A 25388-nucleotide genomic window follows, 5' to 3' on the forward strand; every position below is an offset into this window, starting at 1 on the left:
TGCCTATGTGAGAAATATTAACTCTTGCGCATTTTAACTTCTGACCTCCTTCAGTAGGTTATTAAATATCGGTACTTAGTAACCAGTAAGACACAATCATAATCATAAACCATCCAACTTTCCTTCCTCTATATAGTAATAACAACTTGTAAGAAGCAAACAGGTCAGACTTATCACATGTGGCCAGAAGGATATTAATTTATTCATTTGAATCACTAGAGAAAGGACAGTTGGAAGGTGTGACCAATTTTCTGAGATGCAACTGCTCCGCTAAATTCATAATATTCTTCAAGTGGGAAATGTCCACTAATTGTCCCTATCCCACTATTGGTCCTTTTTAATCAAAAACAAAGTAAAGTTATTGAGTTCCCAAACCTTGCAAACCACAATGTTAAGTATTAACTAGGTTGGGGAAAGATAGAGAAATATAAAAAGCAGTGATCAAAGCTGTCTTCATTAAAAATATTAAAATCATACTCCCTAGCTATTCTGAATTTGCAATATTGTACATGTAAAATGTAAACTCCTTTCTATTAATAACTAATGGTCACACAGCATTTTTAAAAATAGCATGAATCTGTTAAGAAGATCCAAGTGAAGCTGAAACTGCAAAATGTTCTAGCAGGCATGGCTGCTGAGCGTTTCAGAATTCACTTTTGCATCTGTGTAAGAATTTAGCTCTCTGGTTCTGAAATCTCCAGAACTGACCAGCATCCTGATATCTCACTTGGTCTTCTGTGCTCTGAGGCAGTTGCCATGTCTCACTCCTGTTTGGTGTACAGCTGTCATGCTGGAGGTAGACTAGAAAACCCATAAAAGAGATACCTCTTTCTCTATACTGCTCACCTCACTTCTGACATGGAATGTGTGGGCTTTTTTCCCTTCACACTAAACAATTCTGACAGTAACTATGTGGAGTTAGTGCAGAGCCCACAGGTTAAGGCCTCAGTCCCACAAGACTGCCCCCCCCCCCCTTCAGATGCCAGTCACAAGTCCCAGGTTGTTACCTATACCTAAGGTTAACAAACTAGCTATAAATTGAGTGTCGCCACAGCCCCCTCTTTGGGTTTGATAGTTTGATAGAACAATTTACAGAAGTCAGGAAGATGCTTCACTTTGTATTACCTGTTTATCATAAAGGCTACAACTCAGAAACAGCCAAATGAAAGAGATGCATAGGGCAAGGTATGTAGGAAGGGGCACAGAGCTTCCACGCCCTCTCTGGGTAAAATACCCTTCCAGTAGCTTGATGTGTTTATCAACCCAGAAGCTCTCTAAACCCCAGTGTTTAGGGGTCATTAGGTATGCGTGATTGATTTAATCATTGACCATTGGTGAGTAAGTCAATCTCAGGCTCTCTCTTCTCCCTGAAGGTCAGAGGATGGGACAGAAAGTTCCAATCCTTTAATTATGTGGCTGGTTCCTCTGCAACTAGCCCCCATCCTCCAAGAGTCACCTCATTAGAATAAATTCAGGTAAGGTTGAAAGAGGCTTATTATGAATAATGAAAGAATCCCCTTTTCCCCTTATCACTCAGGATTTTAGGAGCTCTTGCCAGAAACTGGGACTAAGACCAAATGTATATTTCTTAGTATCATAGTCAACTAAGTACCCCCTATTTTTGCCCTGATATCCAGGCCAAATTATGTGAACAGGCTGTTAGGAAGGACATGTATGGACAGAATTTATATCATTCAGAATTGTATCCAATTACATACCTGTGGGAAAGCTCAAGAGTAGGTGGTAGCTTCTATCCTGAGTAACCAAGCAAGGGATACTTGGTTAGTGAGAAGATCATTTTATTTGGATTCAGCATATCTGGGGCTCTTCATATCTGGGATTCAGCATATCCTGGTCCTGCTGATGCAGTATGACTGATGAGCCTGACCATGGGCCAGGGCATGGGCTGACTACTCCCTATCCACACGCTCATGTGACCCCCACAGCAGCTCTACGAAGTTGGGTGCTATTATTTTTCACATCTTACCGATGAGTAAACAAAGGCTCTGAGAATTTAGACAACTTTCCAAGATAACACAGTTAGTCCTGGGTCAATCAGCTCAGGGGGAGTTAGGGTTAAGGTACAAAACCAACATTCCTAACCACTATAATAGTCAAATCTTGGCTGTGCCATTCAACAATCATGTGATCTTGAAAGTTTAATGTCTCTGAATCTCTGTTTTATAATCTTTAAAGTGGAAGGTTTAATACCCACAAGAGAGGATAAGTAGGATAAAATCAAATAAGATAGTTTTTGTAGTTGTTTATTAGCTACTATACATTGTAAAAGGTGTTTTGGTTTGGTTTTGTTAAAACTTCATGTTTTTAAAGCAGTTTTAGGTCCACAAAAAAATTGAGGGGAAGGTACAGATATTTCACAAATACACTCTGCTCATACACATGCAAAGACTCCCGCATTAGCAACGTCCTCCGAGTTGCATATTCATTGCAATTGAGGTACCTACATTGATATGTCATAAACATCCAAGATCCAGAGTGTACTTGAGCATTCACTCTTGGTTTTCTGCATTCTGGGGTTTAGGCAAATGTATAATGACATGTATCTATCATTCTGGTATCATACAGAATATTTTCACTACCCTAAAAATCCTCTGTGTTCTGCGTATTCATCCCTCCATTGCCCCCCAGTCCTGGCAACCACTCATCTTTTTACTAGTCCCATAGTTTTCTTTTCCAGAATGTCACATAGTTGGAATCACACAGTATATAAACTTTTCAGATTGGCTTCTTTCACTTAGTAATATGAATTTAAGTTGATTACATGTCTTTTTATGGCTTGATAGCTCTGAAAGGTTTTTCTTGATATTTTGAGTCTGCATTCAAACTGAATGAGGAGAATTAAGGGAAGAAGCAAGGAAGGTTCTATACCCAAGATACATTTGTTTCTTATTTCTGGTATTTTCCTGGTCTCTTAAATGACCTCTTGTGTTTCTAGTAGTGACTAAGCCCAAGAACTTCCTCCTAAATCTCCATCAGACTCACTGATGGTGTATATTCTTCCTCCTATGGACATAATAGTCCAAAATACACATTTGTTTCTGAATGTACCTCTCACTCAAATGCAAATGAACAATTCAATAACCTTAAAATATATAAAAATGTGGGACAGCCTTTGCTTTGCTAAAGATCAAAGACTTTTCATCCCCAGCAAAGGAAATAAACCCTGAGTCTGAGACACAGTATCTATCACCTGACTCGGGTCACCAAAGGGAGACCTAACAAGAAAAGCACAAAGCCTTAAGCCTCCAAAATAAGAGCTGCTATATGTAGACAATTTTGAAAGCTGGAGCATAAGTTAATAGCTCCCTTGAGCAGGAAAGGGGAACTAGGGTCAATGATGAGTAGAATAGAAACATTAAAGAATATTCACTCATGTATTCCTTCATTCAATGGTTAACAAACATTTCATGAGCTCCTCTTAGCTATAAGTCCCTGTAGGAATTATGGAGGTAAAATGATATGGCTTTTGCCTTCCAGGAATTCTCAAGAAATAGAAGAGATAGGCACTTTCTATAAAAGACATACTGTAGTAAATGCCATAATAGAACTGTAAAAACATGCTAGAAATATATGAACAGTGAAGGATTTTTAATTGGGAAGAATCTGGGACAACTTCTTGGGGAAACAGGGACTTGAACTGGCTGACCTTAAGGGACAAGGAAGGCCAGACCACAAAGAGTGTTCCAATTTGCAAAACTGACTTGAGCAAGGCATTAGAGGGTGAGTGATATCCAGATTGTATTTGGGGATGGTAAGTACTGGGAGAGGCAAGGAATGTTTTGAGAAATGATATTGAAAAGTAAGTAGAGATCATATTCTAAAAGGTTTTAAATACTAAGGGGAGGGATTTGAATTATAATCCCTATGCAAGGTGGGATTTTGAGAATTTTTTGAGAAAGGAAGTGGCATGATCATCTTTGATTTTTAGGCTGAAAGGCAGGGAGAAATTTGGAGATTTACTGAAGTAGTTAAGAGAGAAGTAGTAGGGACTGACAGTGCCATTTCAGCAAGAGACTTGAAAACCACCAATGAAGTAGAAACATTTGACATCTAACAGGATGGAAAGAAGTGAAAGCTTCTATCCTGAGATACAGGGAGAAGGCTGCTGTTGTAAATCAGGAGAAAGGCATCTCCAAGAGTACTAGGTTTGGTCCAGAAGAATGAGTTGCTCTTGAGACCTCTCAGCTTTAAGGGCCTGAACACCATCCATGTAGTGTAAGTCCAAGAGTAAACAGACTGTGGAATTTGGGAGTTGTTTGCTTAGAGATGAGGGCTGAGCCCTTTGGAGGTAAGTGTTTAACTTTGGGGCATGCCTGCATTCAGGAGCCAGATTGGAAAAAGAATGCGTTGTTCCTTGGAACTTGCTCCATTGTATCTTTTCTTTAAACAGCCATACAAATATTAGTGATTAATTCCAAATGCATGATATTCAATGGATATCTTTCTGTGGAATATATTAAGGCCTAGATCTTTTGCCGATCTGTTCATTTCTAGTTGTTCATGCTGGAGGGAATGCCTAACTGCCTGACCCAGTGACTCTTAAAGAGAGTATGTCTGTTAATCTAAATACCAGATAGGAAAATTGCAGATATCAAGTCTGTAAGAAAAATAACAGATTCTAGATGGCTAGAAGTTAAGGAGACTTCCAAAGGAAGGGAGGGGATGACATTCAAGTCCACACACAGTCTTCTTTGAAGAAATATAAAATGTTTCTAAGTTCCGTTATAAAATCTTATGTAAATGTGAACCTAAAGTATGTTGGGTATTATCCTAGATATTGGATATCGAAGAGTAGTCCCCAATTAATTTATATCAGTTTACTCTCAATACATAGACACTTCTCTTTCTGTGTGTATTATATATATATATTTCTTTTTTTTCCCCTCTGTGTAGAGAAAGACACTTTTTCCTCTCTCTGTATATGTATTGTGTATATATATATACATAGTATATATCTCTGTGTCTGTGTGTGTGTGAGCACCCACACATTGGCTCTGGAATTAACCTTCTGGGTCTGAATTATAGCCTCAGCAGGATGTGTGACTTTAGGTAGGTTATTTAACCTCTCTAAGTCTCAGTTTCCTCCTCCAGAAATTGAAATAGTCATAGCCCCTGTTTTAGAGGGTCTTAGTCAGGATTAAATAGACAACCACTGAGGTCAGTGCATGCAAAGTGTGCAGTAATGATTAGCTATTACCACTACCGTGCACCTTCACACTTCCTTTGCTTGTAACTTGGCTGTGTTTTATTACATTATTGCCTGCTTTGGAGAAGGCTGGGTTGTAGCATTCTAGTCTTTTCTCTGTAAAACGTCTGGCAACGTGATCCACTGTGAGTTGCTACATGGCCTCCCTCCTTGTCAGCAGTGACCACAAGCAATCTTTTCTCTGCCACTTACGGAACAGGAGAATGGTTTAGAAGCAGAATGCCTCTTCCCGGCTGTACAGCCCCTGCCTTCACCAGAGCCTATCATTAAAGCTGACTTGTTGAGACTAATGATCTATCTGCCTGGTGATACCCTCCTCGGGGTGCTGTGTTAATGCTGATGGGAGATGTTGGAAGAAAACTTGTTACCATCTCTTGTATTAAAGGATTTGTAAATCATGGCATTTCGGAAGATTTGACAAGTAATTTCACTTCCTGAGGAAAGAATGGAGAAGCTGAGAATCACCAGCGGAACTGTTTTACATTTGCATGGCTGTGAGCGTTCATCATGCAATAATAGCTTTTTATTATGCCTTCTAAGAAAAGCTGTTCATAGATTGAGGGTGCCTATCGCATTGTACTCTTTACTCTGACTACCCGCTTTAGATAGGAAAGCTGACATAATGAATGAAGAAGTGATTCAAAAAGATGATGTCAAGACTCAGGAGAATTTCCCATTTCCAAGCCCTTTTATGTTTATGAAATGAATATATATGACCATATATACCCCTAACAGATTTGAGTCAACTACTATAAAGGCCTTTGAAAACTACAAAGTATTATAAAAATGTAATCATTTCCTTAAATAATAGCTAACATAAATGCATACTTAATCTGTGCTAAGAATTTTCTTCTCATTACTTTGCTTAATAAATCAAAGATTGATTTGGGGTCATCAAGATAAGGCATTTGAGATAAGGCAATAAGACAAATTAGTTGCCCTTAAGATTTTAACCCTCTTGTGTCTTCAACTATTTTGCAACATGCACGTGGTAATAATTTCTGCTAGAGCGTAGATGTCAGCAAACAGGAGTTCTGATGGACTTGTTCCTCTTTTACTGGCTCTGTTGTACTGAGTCTCCAGGACATGAGTAAACATTGCCCTTGGGCTTCTTTTCCCTCTGGCATGCAGGCACACACGCAGTGTGTGTTATTTACAGTTGTGTTTCTTGGTCTCATATTCAGCATAATTATAGCATGGCTCCCCATAAGATTTGTTTTAGAGGTTTGAAATATGCCTCAGAGAAAACATATTCTGGAGAAGCCTCACAGAGGAACAAGGGTGATGTTAATTTTTCAAGGATGTTTTGGACGCTTTCAAGAGTTACAATCGTCATTGTAAAAGGTGAATCCAGGAAGAGGAAGAATGAGTTATTTAATAGTGGTGACACGTTTCCTTCGATTTTGCCTGTTTGGGGACTCTGCTCACAGCACATCCCCGTGAACGTGGCAGCTCAAATAGCAGGCTTTCAGGCGGTCAGACTATGAAAACATTCTTCCTGCCTCTCCATTCATAAATGTCAGCCTCCTAAGGGAATAACTTTCAGCACTGTTCAAAATTATCAGCATCCACTTTTTAACCGTAAGAACAAGAACCATGCAAGAAATAAAGGAGAAATGTAGAAACCCCAGTGTTATTTAAGATCCTTATGTAACTCCCAATTTCTATTTATAAAATTTTGCCATAGTATCAAAGTAATGCATTCTCATTATAGAAAATGTAGAAAAACAGAAATATAAAGAAAATAAAATCATCTATAACCTAATAATCATAATAACCATTGTTATCATTTAGGTATATTTCATGTCTAAGAGTTTTCGTGTGTATGTGACCATTTGTGTATCTGTGCTTTATCTTTTCATGTGGTATATAATTATGCATCCTTTTATTTCAATATATGATAATGTCCCACATGGCTTTAAAATGCATTTGAAAATAGCTCATAGTTTGTTTTATTCTGATCATGAAATTGATTAAGCACATTCATGAATTAAGCACATTATTTTAAAAAATTCAAACAATATGGCAAAGTATAGATAAAAGAGTAAATACAGAGAAGGAAGGAAATCCTGCCATTTACAGGAACATGGATGGATCTTGAAGGCATTATGCTAAATGAAATAAGCCAGACAGAGAAAAACAAAACTATATTGTATCACTTATATGTGGAATCTGAAGAAAAGTCCAGCTCGTACCTGTGACTTGAAAAGTGATTGCCAGAGGATGGGAGTGGGGGAAATAGGAGAAGTTCGTGAAAGAAAACTTTCAGTTATAAGGTGAATAAGGTCTGAGGATCTAACGTATAAGAAGGTGACTACAGTTCATTACACTGTATTGTATAATTGAAATTTACTAAGAGAGTAGAACTTGTAAGTTCTCTAAAATATATGAGATGATGGATGTGTTAATGAACTTGAAGGAAAGGATTCTTTCACAATGTATACATATATCAAATCATCATGATGTACATTTTAAGTATCTTACAATTTTATTTCTCAATTACACCTCTATAAAGCTGAAGAAAAAAAGATCCTGTAACTTAAAAAAAGAAAAAGTAACAACAACCCTGAAATCATACTCTTAAGAAATTAGTAGAGATAACATTTTTAACATTTGAAAAATCTTGAAGAAAATTCTCTCTGTATATGTCTACACACAGACACACGTTGCTGCATTCATTTGATTCCACAAAGCCATCCATTGGAATATATGCCATTGCAGAAAAACAACTTTTTGGGTTGCAAAATAAACTTCATTAAATGTAGAGAAGCATTTTTTTTTCTAACCAACAGCAGACAAACAAAAATCAGTATAACCATCAGAATTATCTAAGCCTATTTCATATTCAGAATTAAAGATATATATGTCACTTCTTGCCATCAGCAGTAATAACACTGTGACTTGATGCTTTTTATATCACATTCTTAAAACCTTAACCTCTTTATTCTCTTTGACATTGAAAGTTTAATTTGGGGGCACATCAAAAATTCCATCTTTTATCTACATGCATTTTCCTAAGTTTATACATTGTCAAAAGGTAAACAACTTTCTTGAAAGTCATCTAGAAGTTTTTTGACAGATAAAGTTCTAGCAACTGAAGTTATATATTCTTTCATGATGCATAATTAGTCAGGGTCTACTTGTCCCATCTTTCAAAATTCTTCAGTTTAGATTTCAAGGAATGTGGCAGTTTCTCCCGCCTGCAATTGCATAGCCTGATATGCAGGCATAAATTGGTGACAGTTTATCTTGTGAGTACAAATAACTTTTCACTCTATTACTGTATCAGATGGAATCTTTTAAAAAAAAAATTTGAAGGGAAATAAGGATCCAAATGTAAGTTAAAATTTGACCGCATGACAGCTATCAATTGAAGCAACTCAACTGAGAAGACTCTGAGATAAGCTGATAATTCTATTCATGGTTACATTTCCACAACTATTAGCAATGACAAGGGTGGACCATGCTCTGTTAGCAGCTGCCAGGTTTCTTTTAATGTAAAAATGTTTCCAAAAAATGTTTCTTATAATCAATGAAATATGCACCATTTTATACAAATAGAATATATAATTTCTTTTACTTTCAATCGATAGTAGCCATTTAAATTTTCTACATGCAGTGTGTGTATATGTGTGTGTGTGTACATATATGTATATTTGTCTATATAATCAGGTTAATAATTCCATAGTATTTTATGCATGCATCTGTCTTTTATTAAGGGATATTTAGAGTTTTACCCTTTTATTTACTATCATGTAAAATGGTGTGATAAGCAGTCTTAAACTTATATCCTCATGTACTTGTTTGAATTTGACCTAAAGATAATTGCCAAAAATGGAATCACTATGTTAGAGGGTATACACATTTTAAATATTACTACTAAATGTCCCTCCAAAAAGTTCACCCCAGCATTATGATTAAGTTTTTCCATGCCTTCATCAGCACTGAGCTATCTCAGTACTTTTCACCTTTTCCAATCTACTAGAGAAAATATAATGTGATTGTTTTTAGCTCCATTTTTAATTAGTGAAAACTTTTTAATACTGCATAACATTTCAATTTGTCATGAATCATGATTTATTTTACTTCAGTTATTGGCATTTAAATGGCTTCAAGTTTTCCCATAGGCAGTGAACATCTTTGCTCATAATTCTTTAGACTTAAGATATTTTCTTAGATTTGATCCTTAAAATTGGAATGATGGGTGAAAATTATGAAACTTTTAAAGTTTCCTGGTACACATTGCCACGTAGTTTTCTAGAAAGGTTAAACCAATTTTTACTTCCACCAACATTATATTACAGTGCCCATTTCATTATATTCTCACAGCATGAAGTACTGGTTTCTTCAGAACTTTTCTAATCCAAAAAAGTAAAAACTTGTGTTGCTCTTCCTATTATATTTCTTTGATTATTAGGGAGACTAAACTTGTTTTCATACTCTTTTAGCTATGTATGGTTCTTCAGTGAATATTTTGTTCCATTTTTTCCTTTCTTACTGTTTCCCACTTGTACTTGAGAAAGACTCTAGCTAATAATATGCTAGTGTTGTGAACTCCAAAGCCATACCTTCAAGTAGACACGACTTCTCTGAAAAAACACACTAAACTTTCCACAGGAAAATATAGTCCACCTGCAGTTTTTTGGGACTTCTAATTCTCCCCATTCCTTCACAGACTCCTCACTCCTTCTCGTGATGCTTTGGACCCCACCATGTCACTGTCCCCTACCACCGTATTCTGGTCTTGCTTCTGTTTGGCTTGAAGCCTGACCCAGGCCCCCTCTAGGTCCTCAGACTACATAAATCTCCTGACCGCATTCACCTCTTTCCTGTCTCACTTTGGGAACTGCCACATCGCACAAGGGAGAGCACCATTCCTGGTTTGACCAAACTCTAGAGCCACCCTTTCCTGTACTCTGTTCCTTTGTATGGTGCTTGCTAGATATTTTCCCAAGTATCTTCATTAGACCTTCTCTTGATTATGGCACCACAGACATCATTCCATCAGTGTAAGTTTGAAGGAAAAATTATTGTACTTCAGCAAAACGTTTATGTTTTTTCCAAGAGAGTCACAGTGTACAGGGACATTCGCATTCATGGCCCTTCTAAAACCATAAACCAGTGCCTCTCAAACTTTTATTATCCCTCCTCCCGAACCCAGGGAGCCTTTTTAGGCCTTTGTTTTCCCTAATTGCTCCCCAGTAGAATTTTAATGTCAGATACATTACATATCTGATTGTCAGATACATTACATATCTGATTATGTACTATGTGTATATCCAGATGCTATATATATATACTTATATATATATATATATAAGTAAGATTTCTTGCATCCTCCCTCAAGGACCGACTTTCACCCGTCCTTGGCGTGATCCTACCACACTGAGAATGCATAGATGCACAGCTGGATCTTGGAGCAAAGCTTACTACCATGAGTGGGCAAACATTGATAATACAGGATGTGGTTTAATAATACAATTGAAGTTAGATCTTGTTTACCTTCTCAGCACCTCTACTTACCATAGAGTAAGTTACTTTGCACAAATTATTTGATTTCACTAAGTTCCAGTGTCCTCAGTGGTAAAATATACATAGTAATGGTATATACCTCAAAGAGATGTGTTTACAGTAGAAGAAATGCATGTAAAGTATCCAGTTTAGTGGCCTTAACACATAAGTGCTCTACCTAATCAGCTCTTGATATCATTACTCATACTCTTTGTGTGTGTGCCACACTTAAGCCACCTCAGCTTCAGATATTTGAGCAAACAAACTCTCAGTGCTGACTATGTGAAATTGTCTAGGGTTTGACCATGTGAGTCCTCATACCAAAGACATCTTTATTATGGCTTTGTCTCCTGCCCTATTCCATTTCTAACCATAGTCTTTGCATTAGATATGAGAGTTTGATGTGTCTATGACAAGGAAAATACAGCATAATTTTCCATTTTCTGAGTCAAACATTCTAGCAAGTGAGTTAAGTAGGACATTAAAGTTGGATAATAGTTTGGGAACTGTAAGCAAAGATCCACTTTGAAGAAAATTCCCTAGAAAACACATCAAAATGTCAGCTGATAATACATGCCTTGATTGAGCAGAACTTGAAAGGCAAGAAATATATGCTTATGAAATATGCATATCTCCAAGGCAGGTAAGCAGGGATTTATGAAGAGGAAGATTGAAAATAGCTTTTATCCTATTTACATACCCAGAAATTCAGTATCTTTAATTCTACTCTATGATAACTGTCTTTCTTAATTATGAAGGTGAATGCCTTGCCCACTGGGAAGCATGTACCAGGTGTGAGTCCCCCAATGCCACTGTCAAAATGAGGCCTCTGAGACTCCTTTTCTGGAAAGAGCATGGAATTAAGTGCACCTGCACTTGAATCCTGACTCCACCACTTAATGTCCATGAGAACATGGGCAGATGGATGACTGTCCTCTCCCAGATTCAGTTTCTTGGTCTGTAATACACAGTAATGCCTGTTTGGGCACTGGACTGTGGAGATGACTAAATGATGCATTTTGTGTACAGCATAAAAGACACTGTCTAGTGTATAGCAACTACACAGTATCACTGGTGCCTCCTCTGAGGTTTGCCCTTCTTCCTCTTTATAGCACTCAGCAAGCCAACTGATGCTACTTACCTCAGGATGTGAGAAGCCAGAGTAGCACTTGGGGAAGCTTCTTGACTATGTGAAGCATCAGTTTGTCATCTGTAAAACAGTGATAATAATATGCATTTTTCTTAAAAGTGTAAGGATTCAGTAAGTGATGCATGTGAAATATTTAGTCTAGTCCCCAGAATACAAAAAGTACATGCTCAGTTAAGCTTTCATCATATTATTATTTATTAGATTAGGCTAGAATTCACTGGACTATGAAAAATTCAAAATAGACAAAAATATACCAAAAATAAACATTTTAATGTATACATTTTTATATGTGGCATATACACACACACATATATGATACATTCCATATAAATTAAGGCAACTCATTTATGTAAAATTGTAATAGCCAAATACGTAGAGAAAAAGAAAAAAAAGAAAATTTTAAAAGTTGTTTTAAAAAGTAATTTTACTTTATTCATCATCACTTCAGCTAAGACCCACAAGGTAACAAGAGCACAAGCCACCTTCTCAAATTAAGTTCTCATGATGCAATTCTTTCTCCTGACCCAAGAACTTCTAATCTTCTTACCTTTTCTCGTGTTAAATGCATGTGGTATTGAGGGGATACTGAAATACTTTATTACATATTCTGACCGCCAGGCAAATTCTTCTTTGTTGAATGGTAATGGCTATTATTTATTGAGCATTTATTATGTGCAGGCACTCAGATTTACATATACTAGTGAAATTCTTTATCCAAGTGTCAGTTACTGGGTTTTGGTGGAAGGTAAAGACCAACATGACATGAAAGTATTTACTTAAAACATTAGTCCCTATTCTAATATCACTTCTTCCAAATTAACACTAACATCTAAGCATCTATCCCTGTTCATTCCAAAAATGGAGAGTGTCAGTTTGCAAATGTCTGATCTTACAAACAATGGACATACAATACAAATACAGTGCACGTTTATTACAAAGTGCAATTGCCAGTCTTAGGCTACAGGATTCTATGGTGTTAATGAAAGTGAGAGTGTAAAGCTTTTTCGGTCATGCTCAAAGTCATTGTCAATTGAAGATTTAGCAGAAATAAACTATGAGTAACTTAAGAAGAAAAAAAAAGGAAGTTTACAACATACTCCAAAAGAAAATCAAGGAATGAGAAGCCCATAGGAAAATTTATAAAACTCTCAATTAACTCTGCCATAGTGGCTCACTTTATGACCATGAATCAAAGACAAATCTGAACCTAGATTGATGTGTAGAGCTATAATACAGTTTTATCAGAAAAACACTCCCTGCCTCAAAATATCAGCACAGAACATTGTTCATTTTAAGAACTCAGTAATTATTTTACTGTAGTGTGTTAATAAGAGACTTTTTCACAAGTTTAGTTTGACAACTTAGACACACATAAACACACACACAGCATCTCATAAGATGGATGCTGATCCATCAGTAAAGAACATGACAAAAAATTTGAAAGCATGAAGAAAAAAATAGAAAACTTTATATTTAGTTTAATGTTTAGTTTGATATTTAGTTTAGCTCAGTCAAGCCTTTGTATCACTATATACCATAAAATTTTAGAAACTGTTTAAATACATTTACTTTGAAGTGATTTTTTGTGATACTATCCTCAGATAACAAGGACATCCTATATCATCATGTTTAATCCTCACAATATCTGTGGAAGGTGCTATCTACGTTATACAAAATGTTGAAGCTGAACCTCAGGGCAATTAAGTAATTTGGCCAAGGTCACACACTGTAAGTGATAAAGTCAGGATTCAAATTTACTTCAATCTGATTCTGACATTCTTTGTCTGCATATACAGAATATACTCTACAAATTATCATAGAATTGAATATAATTTATCTTTTACTAGTTCTAAGTAATATGATCTGCATTTATTTTTAGAAAAATCTAACCAAATGCCCACTTTCTGCTGCTTCATACAACTCCTAGAATTTCCTCTCCTTTTTTTACGCATTCTGAGACTTTCGGTTGCTTCTGTTGGTTGCATCTCCTGCACTCTCCTCCTGGATGGAAGGGTCCTTAGCCTCTCTCCTACAGCAGGCCTGGTAGAGTGGGCAGTTATTTGGGTTGGTAGACCAAAAGGGTGGGAATGGTCTTGTAAACAAGACCCCTCTTCTGCTGCTTATGCTTCAAGTTGTGCTTGCAGAGCCACTTTTTCCCATCCCAGATGAACAGAAGGTTTATGTGCAGTCTTACGACTCTTGGCATCTGGAAGTGCAAATCCTACCTACATTCAGGTAAAGTTGGTGACACTAACATCAGTGCTCCAAGTCAATGGGGATGCAGCTCGAATAACTGACCTGCCAGGATTAGATATTAACTAAGAAGCACAGTCAGATCTGAAACCCACACCCTCTCATACAGTCTAGATTCTTTATGTCCCAGCAAAGCATAGTGACTAAAGGATAGGTCTCTTTCTCTCTGAATTTGAGATAGGTACTTATACTCTCAGTTTTCTCATTGCTAACACAGACATGTCAAAAATAGTCCTGACATGGTGAGAGGCAAATTATTAAAGGTGATAATACATGTGAAGCAAGGCACAGGGTTTAGCACAAAGTTAGGACACAGAAAATAATAGCTATCTCCATTTATTGAGCACAGACTGACTGACATGTGCTGCAAATACCCCTGAAGGGGACACTAGTTTGACATAAATTCATTTTAATTTTGAAACAACTGAAAATAAGTACTCTTCATGAGATGGCTTTGATCCAAAAAACAAGTTTTAAATTTCAACCTTGCATAGTGGAAAACATTATATAGAAACTGGAGAAAATGTACAGAAAGGGGAGACGAGATCTGCCCACTCCCCAGTTTGCTTCAAGCGCACCTGGCTCCATGCTTCACCTCCATGCAAACTCGCAGCGACAGAGTGAGGAGATGTCTCTTGATCTCAGGAGGCAAACGTTCATTTATGTGTAAAGTAAACCTTGTAGTCTTACACAATTTCTGTACCTGAGTATTTGCTTCCTTTTCTCATTTTGTTTTATATCTTTCCCTTTCTCTCTTAAAATCACTCTCCTTTTCCCCTTTCTCCATTAACATTTTTACATACACAGTTTATACTCCACACTCACATTCGTATTTCAGTTACTACTCAGAAATGCTTTCCACAAATTCACAACTTTATCTTTTAAAGATGTCATTAAGGATTTTTTTGGCCTTACATTGGTGTGTGTGTGTGTGTGTGTGTGTGTGTGTGTTGTAACCATGTTTGCTAATGAGTCACCAAAAACTGCCTTTCAGAAAAGAGCCTACACTGGTGACTTTGTGCCTTTTCCATTTCTCAGAACTCTAAGTGTGCATGCCAGTTGCTTTCCAGGACCCTGGAATTGCTATTTGGCAGAACTCCACAAGCTAATGTCAGCAAATCATCTTTCTGGTGGTACCACAAATGTGTCAGATGCCCAACCACATTTTGTTCTGACTTCCATTCCCTGGAGCAGAGTAGGTAAGAGTGTGAGATCCAGTGTCAGGCAACCTGGGACTGGTTTGCATCCCAACTCTGTTCTTACTGCTTACTAACTGGATGATTGTGGGCAAGGCCTGAAACCTCACTTTTCCCTTCTGTAAAACAGGTTTAATAATGGTAATTGCCTTATCATGGTATTATCAGGATTGCGAGTTAAGTAAGTAAGCCCCTTGCATAGTTTTTGGTATGCAATAAGAAGTACAGAATTTTTCCCTGTTGCTACTACTAATTGTTAAAGTCTGGAGACCCAGGATTAAATTTCAGCTTTACCACTAACTAGCAGAGGGAACTTGGGTGAGTGAAATAATAATAATTATATTGAACTTGTTTATCCCCTCAACAGATAAAGACCATAAAGCCATTTTAGTGTTTGATATTTTATTTTATTGGAGGATATACATAATAAATACCTTGAATTCTCTAAAAACAATCATTAACAGTAATATAATAATTATAATCTTAAACTATTGTCTTACTTCCTATAGTGCTTTACCTTTCCTTTGTATCTAATATCATCCCTTCCCATGAAGGGAGGGGCACATTGCATACATTTTTGTGTATCCATCAGTACCTAGCACACTTTTTGAGTGCATACCATCTTAAGGATTTCACAAACATCCCATTTGATGTTCACCAGAAGCCTTTAACATAGATGTTATATCTATTCTATTTTTAAAATGAAGAAACTGAGTCACAGATAGATTAAATAAATTGTGCCTAGTTATCCAGATTACAAGGGGAAGACCCAGAATTCACACCCAAATCTCCATGATCCCAGAGTCCAAGCTTCCTTGTGTTAAATCATGAAACAGCATCCCCTATACTGCTCATTTGACAGTTAATCTTTGCAGTGAATTGATCGTATAGTACTGTCAGATGAATAACTAAGCTCTTGTTTGCATATATTATGGTTTTTGGGTTTTCCGTATGTTCATGCCTTATTTCCTGGAAGTTTACATATTTGTGTCCCCATCACTGTCTTAAATGCAATAGAGGCTCAGTAAATGTTCGACAAATCTACTCAAACCTCCAGTAAAGGGATATTGTCTTCAAAGCAGCTTATTTTTGTGTTAGAAAATGTTACTACTACTTAAAACTTTTTAAATGTCTGTAAACAACTTAAAAATCATAAAATTATAAATCACAGAGATTATGTGGCCTATTACTGTCATTTTATGTCTGAGAAAACTTAATATTAATTGACTTTCCCAAAGTCACAAAGCTATTAATTTGCAGATTCATGGCCATAAACTCTTGTCCTTTGAGTCACTGTCTAACAATATTATTTCAGATATTTGAAATTAGTTTCCAGGTCCCTCTTCGTCCTCTTAGACAGTGAGGTTTAAATTTCTCACATCTCTTCATGACCTAATTCCTAACCACACAAGCCTGTTCCTTTCCACTTCTCACCCTCCAGTACCCACCAGATTCACACACACACATACGCACACACACACTTCCTGTGGTATCTCAAATACCACGTGTTTGCTCAGTTCCACACATACTACATGCTGGACCTGTTTCTTTCCCTCTTGTGAGATCTTATTCATCCTCAAACCTCAGCTCCGGTGTCACTTTCTCAGTGAAACCTTTCCTGACCTATCCAAGCAGCTTTAGGTGCTTCGTGGAGCTATGTTGACAGCATTCTTAAACCATTTGTCAAATTGCTTTAATTATTTTATTACAGATCTATCTCTCCCTTCACCAACCTCTTAAGTTCCAATCACACAGTAGTTATAACTCTGATGTGATAGTGAGAATTCAGCCCCCTCACCACTTGCCCAGTTTTAACCACCAGACGGGGAATCCATTCTCCTCCAGGACATAATATTAACATTTGAACTAATGAATAAAAAAAGGAACTGATCCACACTATTACAAATTAATGGCCTCTGTTCAGTGTGACTTTTTTATTTATAGATGTGCATAAACTTCACCTTTCTGAAATCCAACAATGGATAATTTAACATGTATTTAACGAAAGGTCAGTGTAATCTTGGCTCTTTTTTAGGGACTATGGAGGTCCCAAAAAAGAGGCTCATATCATAGTTCCTTTCTTCTAAGAGTTTGTAGTCTTATGGGTGGCAAAGACTTAGACATACACACTCCAACTAGGACTCACCCACTGGTACAGTAATTGTCTGTTTGCCCTCAAATGAGATTGTAATTGACTCCTAAGGCAGCAAACTAATATAGTCTAAACTTTAAACTTACCCATATTTGAATACCAATCTTAAATATTCTGCATACTAACCAAGCAAGACCAAGCACAGCCTTGGTTCCATCTCTACAAAATGAAGATAATACTTACTTCATGTGCTTACATAGATAATATATGTAAATCACATAGTGAGTGTGCAACAAATAATGGTGATAGAGGTAACGCTGCAGTGAATGTTGATGATGTTTACAATAGTGATGATATTAGCACATTGAACTGTAACTCCTTGAGAACAGGATTATGTTTATTTTTCTACCCCCATCACCCACCATAGGACCTTATGCATAATGACTAGTAAGCAAATATTTGTTAGTGTTTAATTACTGAGTCCAAGCTATTGAAAGCCATGAGAAGATGGAAAAGAAGAGACTGGAATGAACTAGAATTATTATGGGAATCTTAATTGGGAGTATACAAAGGATAGATTTTTTTCATAGCCAAAGAAGAAGACAGAGCTTATTAAAAGTAAAAGAAAAAAAAAAGCATAGTGTGTAGCCGGTGCCAGGGTGGGGAAGAGTAAATGTTCTGTCTGATGGCAGAGAGAAGCAGGGGCCGTGTGACAGAACGCTCCATCATCACCGAGACCTTACTGTTCACCTTGCTCACAGTTTGCCTAGAGACTGATAACAGAGGCAACAACTCTGAATTTTGCTCCTTTTGGAAACTTCAAGTTGTCTCAAAGCCATACAAGAAAATGTTGCATTTAGGCAAACTATTTGGAATAATGGGAAGAACATGAGCATTAGGGGGCAAACCTACATTTAATTTTAGTTTTGCCTCTTAACTATGTTATCTTGGGCAAGTGAGTTAACCTCTTTGAGCTTCAATTTTCTGTAAAATGGAAACACTAATGCTTCCGTCCCAGAGCTGATGAGGAGCTTGAATGAGATAATTCTTCTAAGGTATCCAGTGCAGCACCTGATACCTGATATGTAGCAGGTGTCCGATAAACATGAGCACCACTGTTATTTTTTATGGTGTTAATTGGTATATTTACGTGTTTGTGCTAAGTCAAGTTGTATATTTTGATTGCATATGTTTTTGGACATGTAAACCTGAACCTCCTTGATCTGAGGGTAATAAATTTTTGAAATGGAAAAAATCAAGAAAAGGACAATGTGTAACACAGTACTCCATGGCTATTTGTCTCTTTAAAATGAAATGCAAAAAATTTTGAGTATATAGGCAATTATACAGGGTGAATGCTCAAATAGGAAGGAATGTCTTTTTCAACTAAGTGTTATACAAACTGTCATTCAAGTACTGCTTTACGCTTTATGTAAAATATTGAAAAGACTTTGTTATTCTGCTTGTATTTTTTTCTCTAGTAAAATACAATTGTTTGTCTGTATACCAGCCAAATATTTCCTTTCAAATACTTGAGCTCTATGCTGAATATACAGAGTTATGGTTCTTAGCACATTACTTTTTTTCTGGTAATAGATTCATCCTCTGATCCTTTAATGGGCTTTTAGTTTCACATATACTAAGGTGTCTCCTATGTCCATAGTAAGTGAAAGTTTTTCATTTCATGCAGGTTCTTCTAGGGGACCCAGCCCCCTAACCATGGGAGCTCAGGATACCCTCCCTGTTGCAGCAGCATTTACAGAAACCGTCAATGCCTACTTCAAAGGAGCAGATCCAAGCAAGTAAGCCTGGGGCTTGGTGCACTGTATTTACCAAACTCTATTCTACTCAGTGGGGGATGCCTTAAATATGCCTATTTCATCCCTTGTCCTAAAACTAAAAAAAAAAAAAAAAAAATCCAGTCAACAATAACAGGTGGCATATGTAGAATGGAGGAGAAAATTTAATTAGGAATATTAATTCATGGTTTGTAAAAAATGTACCAGAAGGTCCAATAATCTTACTATCCACAAATCTCTGATCAGTTTTGGTTGCAAGTTACAGAAAACCTTAACCCAACTCCATCAACAGTGAGAAAATCTCTTATCTCACAAAAGTAAATGTCTAGATCATGTCTTTATTGTCTTAGTCTTGCCTGGGTGGGAATCACCCACATGTAAATTGAAACAATGGTGTACTGGAATAAGAACCTGGAGAAAGCACTTTTCAATAACACAATTTAGTAAGAGGACAAGTTGTGTGTTACCCTTAATAAGTAAGGAAAAACTGGCCAGAAAAATTAAGACAGCAAAGTAAAAATGTACCACTCTCTATTTATATGAGTCTGATTTCAATTATTTCAGTGCATACTAACAATAGACTTGCCCTGATTGCATATGTTATATAATTAGATATTTTGCCTCTCTACAAGAAGTTCCATGGGTAGGGTTCATATGAATTCCTTAAAATCACATTGTATATCTTATGTGTGTGCATATGTGAATTATTTGTCCATAGACAGGGTCTACAGCATTTACCAATTTCACAAAGGGGTTTAGGATACCAAAAAAAGGCAAGTGTGATTATTAGTCTATACTGAAAGCTAAGCTTCTAAGTCAAACTGGCTTTCAGGTGTGTCACTAAGTCAGTAACACAATTCTAGGTACAAATGTGATTAAATAAACAAAGGAGAGATCTAGGTAAGAAAACAAATACTCTTTATTCTTTACTTACAAAGACTAGGGCATGGAAAACTTTAGTATCCATAGAAATAAAAATGAGAGAAAAAAATTAAATATGTATAGAGAACACTAGACTGTTCAACAAAAAATTTTGAAACAGTGGTAATTAAGTATAATTAGAACTTGGATGCTCACATATATTAAGTCGAAATCTGTATGACTAATTGTGAATCCTCTTTATACTTCAGAAATGCTAGTATTTTGAATTCTAAATCTAACAGTACTATCCTGGGAAACTAATATAATTAGCTTTTCTACCTTTAAGTGTCCTACTAGCCCCTGGAATCTGTCATCCTCCCTATGTATCATATACTTTTAAACAACATACAGATTTTACTCTAGGCCCAGCGTATTGTAGAGAAAAAAAAAAAACATTGTGTTGTCTTTGTCCAGTTGGGCTACTTTAACAGAATGCCATAGCCTGGGTGGCTTATGAAAGACGGAAATTTATTTCTCATTGTTCTGGAGGCTGGAAAGTCCAAGATCAAGGTGTTGGCAGGCGGATTTCAGATGAGAGCAGCTCCCTCGGTCTTAATAACCTCCCATGGTGGAAGGGGCTAGGGAGCAATATGGGATCTCTTCCATAAAGGCACCTATTCCACTTAGAGGGTCGACCCTCAGAACCAAATCACCTCCCCACAGCCCCGCCTCCAAACCCCATCCCGTTGGGGATTAGGTCTCCACATATTTATCTGGGTAGAGCACAACCATTCTATCTGTCGTACTCTGGTTTCTCCCGTGTCTTCCCTCTTTCATCTTCAAAGCAGGAAGGTAACTTGCCACATCTACTTCCCAGTAGAAATTAAAAGCTATCTCATTTAGAGTGTGCATTTGAACAAGCAAGCACCATGAATTTCTTTGTTTTTAAAGTATACTTACACTTAATATGTATAAAGTGTAATACATGCATACATAAATGTTTGTTCTTTAGACTCTTCTTTGAACCAAGGATTTGCAGAACATCCTGTCATACCAGTTCTGAGGACTACTTATTACTGGCTGACCTATACCTTAGAAAGCTCAGGCTGACCTGAATTGATAACAAATGAGTGGAAACACACCTTAAAAAAATAGAGTATCAGGAGTGTAGAAAGATGTTTATACTGGAGTGAAAAACACTGGGAATCATGCAAGAATGAATTCTTTTTTGTCTGCTTACTAATTGCCTTTCATTCATTTATTCAGAGATCTAATTGGTAATAGTAATACTTCCACTTCTGTCCCCCTAAAATCTATTCTCAATGTATCATGTCACACCTGTGCTCAGAATCCTCCTATCTTGTTCAAAATAAAAAATCAAATACTTTGCAGTGGCCTAGAAGGCCCCACATGATCTGTCCTTTGATGTTTCTACCCTTGCCCAGCTGCCCCCTCTCACTTTATTTCCTTCACTCTTGTCCTTATTCACCCTTCCCTAGCCGCCCTGACTTCATGGCCGTGTCTCTTCCCTCACCCCGGCCCCTTCTGCCTCTCAGGGTCTTTGCATTTGTTGCCCCTCTGGCCTGGATGCTGTCTTCTCCCAGCTGTCTCAGAGATTTTCCTCCTCCCTTCCTTCAACAGATTCATCAGAGACCTTCCCTGTCCATCCCTGGTAAAATAGCAACACCCATCTCACCTGCTGTCAACATTTCCTTCCTCCTTACCTCACTTTCTCTTTCTCCATAACTCTTCTTTCTAATTAACATGCTACATGTTTTCAGTGTCCACTGCCCCTAGAATGTAAGCTCCATGAAAGCTGGGACTTTGAGCATTTTGTTCATTGTATCCTCAGGACCTAAGATAGGACCTGGCATCTTCGCTGGATGAGTTGGGTTGAATTACTCACTTAACATCCACAGAATGACTACTATATGCCTGTCATTATGTTAGGTGGTGCATTGGTGAAGACAGTTGATAAGGAAAATAAGACTTGTACATAAATATAATACAAAATCCAATAGAAGACAAATAGATATAGTGCAATGGGAGTTAAGAAGCCCTTAATAATAATTTCTTTTTAAATCCCAGAAGTAGTGTGTGGCAGCCTCCTAGTCACTTTGTGGACCTGTCCCTATACAAGCTGGGTTCTTCATCCTGTTCTGGTTTCCCCAGACCACTATATGGCAGGTGTGTGGGGAGAGATGCACCAGTGAGCATGGCATTCATGACCTTGACATTCCTCCCATGTGGTGCTTGAGCCATATTACTGGTGCTTTCACTTTGCTCTTACAAATTAACTGAGCCTCTGACTTGTGGATGGCTGCATACATTGAGCCTGTTCTCAATTATATTGGCAGAAGTATTTGCAATGTATACCACATATTGGTAGGCAGGAGATTCAGTATATTTCATTAAAATAATGAGATCTGAAATTTATGAACAGGTCATGAAATAACATTCTTCTAAATCTAATTTCATCTCCAGGCAGTGAATCATTTTAATTGCTTTTCCTTTGTTATTCACTTTTAAGGAAACAACTCAAGTTTGACAGTTCGATCGCAGGGGAGCGGGGGAGGAGGACGATAAAGCCAAACACAGCACCCCATAGAGAAATGATCCGGGAAAGGCATGTGGATTTGCTTCGGCCTGTGGTTCCCTCATCTCACACCAAAGCCTTCCCCATTTGTTTTCAGGCCGTACATTGGAAAGAGAAATATACTAAATTATTATATGCTATGATAAGTAACACATGCAAATATAGTTACACTCTTTCCCTGAGTATCCAGAACACCTGTAACAGGTATTCTGACATTGAGTCTTTCTCTGTAACTCCTACGCAGGGAACTCTTGCTTTTGCTGCTGGCTAGGGAAACACATCTCCCATTATTTGCTCCTATTTGACTAACAATGGTGCTAGGGATCAAGTCTCTAGTTCTCTGGAAAAGCTTATGTTTCTCAGTTACATTCTGCCCTTCTCTTATTATCATATTTCAGTTATTTATTCAAATATCTATCCCCCAGCTTAACTTGAAAGTCTGTGCAATGACCACATTTGTCCTGTTTCTCATTGCCCATTCTAGGGCTTAACATAATGCCTGGTCTATTGTACAGGCACCCTAGGTATAATTGCTAAATGTATGAATTTATTCCTAAAATATTTCATAGAGTTCCCACTCTGCCCTGAGTACTGCGTTAGGCACCTCTGCTTTCCCAGAATCTAAGACACAAATACTTGCCTTCTCAATAGCAAGAAAAATACATGCAAGAAACTACACAGCAGATTTCAGAAAAAAAAATCTGTACATTTGTCCAAGGAATTTAGAGAAAGGAAAAACTAAGGAAGACTGAAAGGAGAGGATATAAAGGAAGGTTTCAGAAAAGTCTGCCTCTCAACTGAGTCTTGAAAGAAGACAAGGAGTTTACCTAGTACCTAAGCCAATGGAGGGATTATATATAAAGGAAGGGAAGCTGCATATACATAGAAGTACATTCACTTGAAAAGAAGACCATGTTAGTTATCAAAACAGTACATAGAAGTCACATTTTACATGAGGGATGCATTTCTGTTGACTTTGCATGAACCAAATTCACACAAAATTGACCAGCCTCTCTGTTGACCAGCTAACATGGTGCCACCTGTAACAATAGGGAGAATCCCGTTTGTAAGTCACTTGGACCATTGACTTTGAAATTTTGCCTTGTTGACAAATGTTTCATTTGAGAGGATTCACATTATTTCAGATTTCATTCATAAAGTCAGTCTGTTACTATTTCAATATTGTAATATTTTTGATTTCCATAATTCAGACCCACATGAGTTGTAGCCACATTACATATGGACTAGAAAAATCTTTAGGTTGAATAAAGATTTTCCTACAGTGAGTATAAGTTGAAAATATTTTTGTATTATAGATAATTTCAGATCAACTTAGACACTGGATAGATTAATAAATCAGCCAAAGTCTGACTCTGTGAGCTGAGATGCAGTACAGATGCAGTAAGTGAGGAGGCTTGGTGCTTCCTATATAGGCTTATATTGAGTATTTCTCTCGTCATCCACCCAGCACTGAAGCCCTTTTAAGGCAAGGGCTGTTTTGCTCATTTTTTAATTGAATTTTAATTTTCACTCAAAACTAAAACAAAAACAGTTTACATAGTTACTAGCCAATAAATGTTTATTGACTTAATAAATGTTTATTGACTTAATAAATGGTACCTCCCCCACATTGCTGACTTGCCTTCAAAAGAGAAACTTTATTCCCCATTAAGGCATCACCTCAATCTCATTTTGAGCAACCTAGAAAAGAAACTGAGCAGATTCTACCAATTCAAAAATATTTGAGCCAACACTCTTAGCAACAATATACTGAGTAATGGTAGGTGCTGAAATCTAATTTAACAAGTGCTCTAATTACTGTTTTCTTCTAGAATTGTGAAATTATATTTTGCATGTCCACATATTGAAAAACAAGAGTAGACTCAACTTGAGGGAAAGCCCAGGCTGAGCACCAATTCAGCATTAGTCTATCAAGCAAGGTTTAGGATCTGAAATACAGAGAAGGAAAATGGCAGGGTTGGTGTCCAAACTGGGAGATCAGAGATGGAGGTACAAACTTTCAGAAACCAAAATTCAGAGTGGTGCAGAGTTATGGATGATAATATCTGGGTGGTGGGGGTGGTGGACACATGGCAACTTTAGGAAGTTCACCTGCCCTCCACCTTTATCCCACACCCAGCTTTATATATACAAGGCTACAGCACTTCTTCACATAAGCTATTTTAAACGAGTACCAAGGACCATCTCACCTGAGCCACATGTGTCTCATCAATCACAGCTACACAATATACAAGGTTCTATGGGGTGCCTTGTACTCAAGATGTAAGCAAAGTTTTAATCTCAGTTTCCCTAGAAAATACACTATGGAAGTTGTGGAACTGATAAAACTGGTCTGTTATCCAGATGTATGGTGAAGTCATAAAAAATTTCACTCAATGTAAATACTTACTGTTTCCCAAAAAATAAACCTTTTGAGATTCCTGCTTCTTCTTAATATAGAGCAACAGGCACCTATTACCCTTCCAGCTAAAAACACCTCAAAAATGAACAAAATAATGAAACAATGGTTTGCAAGATGCTAGACCTCAGATGAGGTGAGGTGTGCCCTACGAGTTCCCCAGTTTAATTCCTTAAGAGTTTCCAGGTCATGGCATAGGGAGAGCCCAGCAGCCTTTCAGCTGTTCATGGGGCGCTGTCTCATTGAGGCACACTCTGCTATAAAACTGGCTGAGAGGGATGCCA

General features: G+C 37.3%; 1 protein-coding gene and 1 long non-coding RNA gene across 22 annotated transcripts in view; one reads left to right on the forward strand and one right to left on the reverse strand.

Moving 5' to 3' along the window:
* The window catches only part of SGIP1 (SH3GL interacting endocytic adaptor 1), a 198199-nt gene that overhangs the window by 152110 nt on the left and 20701 nt on the right, over nt 1–25388 (forward strand). For all 21 annotated transcript variants that reach the window (XM_073234087.1, XM_073234095.1, XM_073234088.1 and 18 more), the window contains one exon: nt 19120–19231. In XM_073234087.1, the coding sequence (XP_073090188.1) occupies nt 19120–19231 (112 nt within the window). The remainder of the gene's footprint in view (nt 1–19119; nt 19232–25388) is intronic.
* LOC140848910 (uncharacterized) overlaps nt 1–25388 on the reverse strand; it is a 112194-nt gene that overhangs the window by 52009 nt on the left and 34797 nt on the right. Inside the window, exon 3 of the long non-coding RNA XR_012130201.1 lies at nt 11880–11948. This is a non-coding gene — a long non-coding RNA (uncharacterized lncRNA). The remainder of the gene's footprint in view (nt 1–11879; nt 11949–25388) is intronic.

This window comes from Manis javanica, chromosome 4 (assembly GCF_040802235.1).
Source record: "Manis javanica isolate MJ-LG chromosome 4, MJ_LKY, whole genome shotgun sequence".
NCBI lineage: Eukaryota > Metazoa > Chordata > Mammalia > Pholidota > Manidae > Manis > Manis javanica.